At 45.8% G+C, this 592-nt stretch overlaps 1 protein-coding gene across 1 annotated transcript in view; it reads right to left on the reverse strand.

Annotated features, from left to right (window-relative positions):
• Positions 1-592, reverse strand: part of LOC119589393 (low-density lipoprotein receptor-related protein 8-like) — a 3,624-nt gene that overhangs the window by 2,430 nt on the left and 602 nt on the right. The window contains exons 2-3 of the mRNA XM_037938007.1: positions 356-515; positions 54-167 (exon numbers count right to left, since the gene is read on the reverse strand). Coding sequence (XP_037793935.1) covers positions 54-167; positions 356-515 — 274 coding nt within the window. The remainder of the gene's footprint in view (positions 1-53; positions 168-355; positions 516-592) is intronic.

Here is a 592-nt window from a genome sequence, read left to right on the forward strand (position 1 = left end):
GACATTCATCACAAAGCTGGGGTGTTTGTGAACTGAAAATCTAAGATCCTTACTGCAGTTGACTTCATCTTCGCCACCAGGACAGTCATAGTATGCGTCGCAGATCCAGTGCTCAGGGATACAGACGTCACCGCTTATGCAGTGAAGGTATCCCTCAGGGCAGTCGGCTGTAAGATGGGGAGAAATATATACTTTTTATGCATTCAATACGTAAGGAATGACAAACGCAAACGTGTGAATAACATCTAATTCAATCATAGGATAATGACAGGCTTTTCATAAGACTTCGAAGAGAAGGACAGGAGAAAAAGAATGGAAGATTTGCCCCGTTTTCTTGTTCCTTTTTTTTACTCACAGCAGTCAACTTCATCCTCGCCTCCCATGCAGTCGGCCATTCCGTCGCAGACGTAGCGATCTGGGATGCAATTTCCGTCATGGCACTCGAAGGATCCGGGCAAGCACCTCAGCTCCTTCGCGGCTGAGGAGACGGGCACTGTGAGCACTTGGGGACAGAACTATCACAACGGAATTGTGGCAGTGAGTTAATGGAAGACTGCTTTGATATACTAAAACTGTAATTATACCTAACTTC

This window comes from Penaeus monodon, chromosome 25 (assembly GCF_015228065.2).
Source record: "Penaeus monodon isolate SGIC_2016 chromosome 25, NSTDA_Pmon_1, whole genome shotgun sequence".
Taxonomy (NCBI): domain Eukaryota; kingdom Metazoa; phylum Arthropoda; class Malacostraca; order Decapoda; family Penaeidae; genus Penaeus; species Penaeus monodon.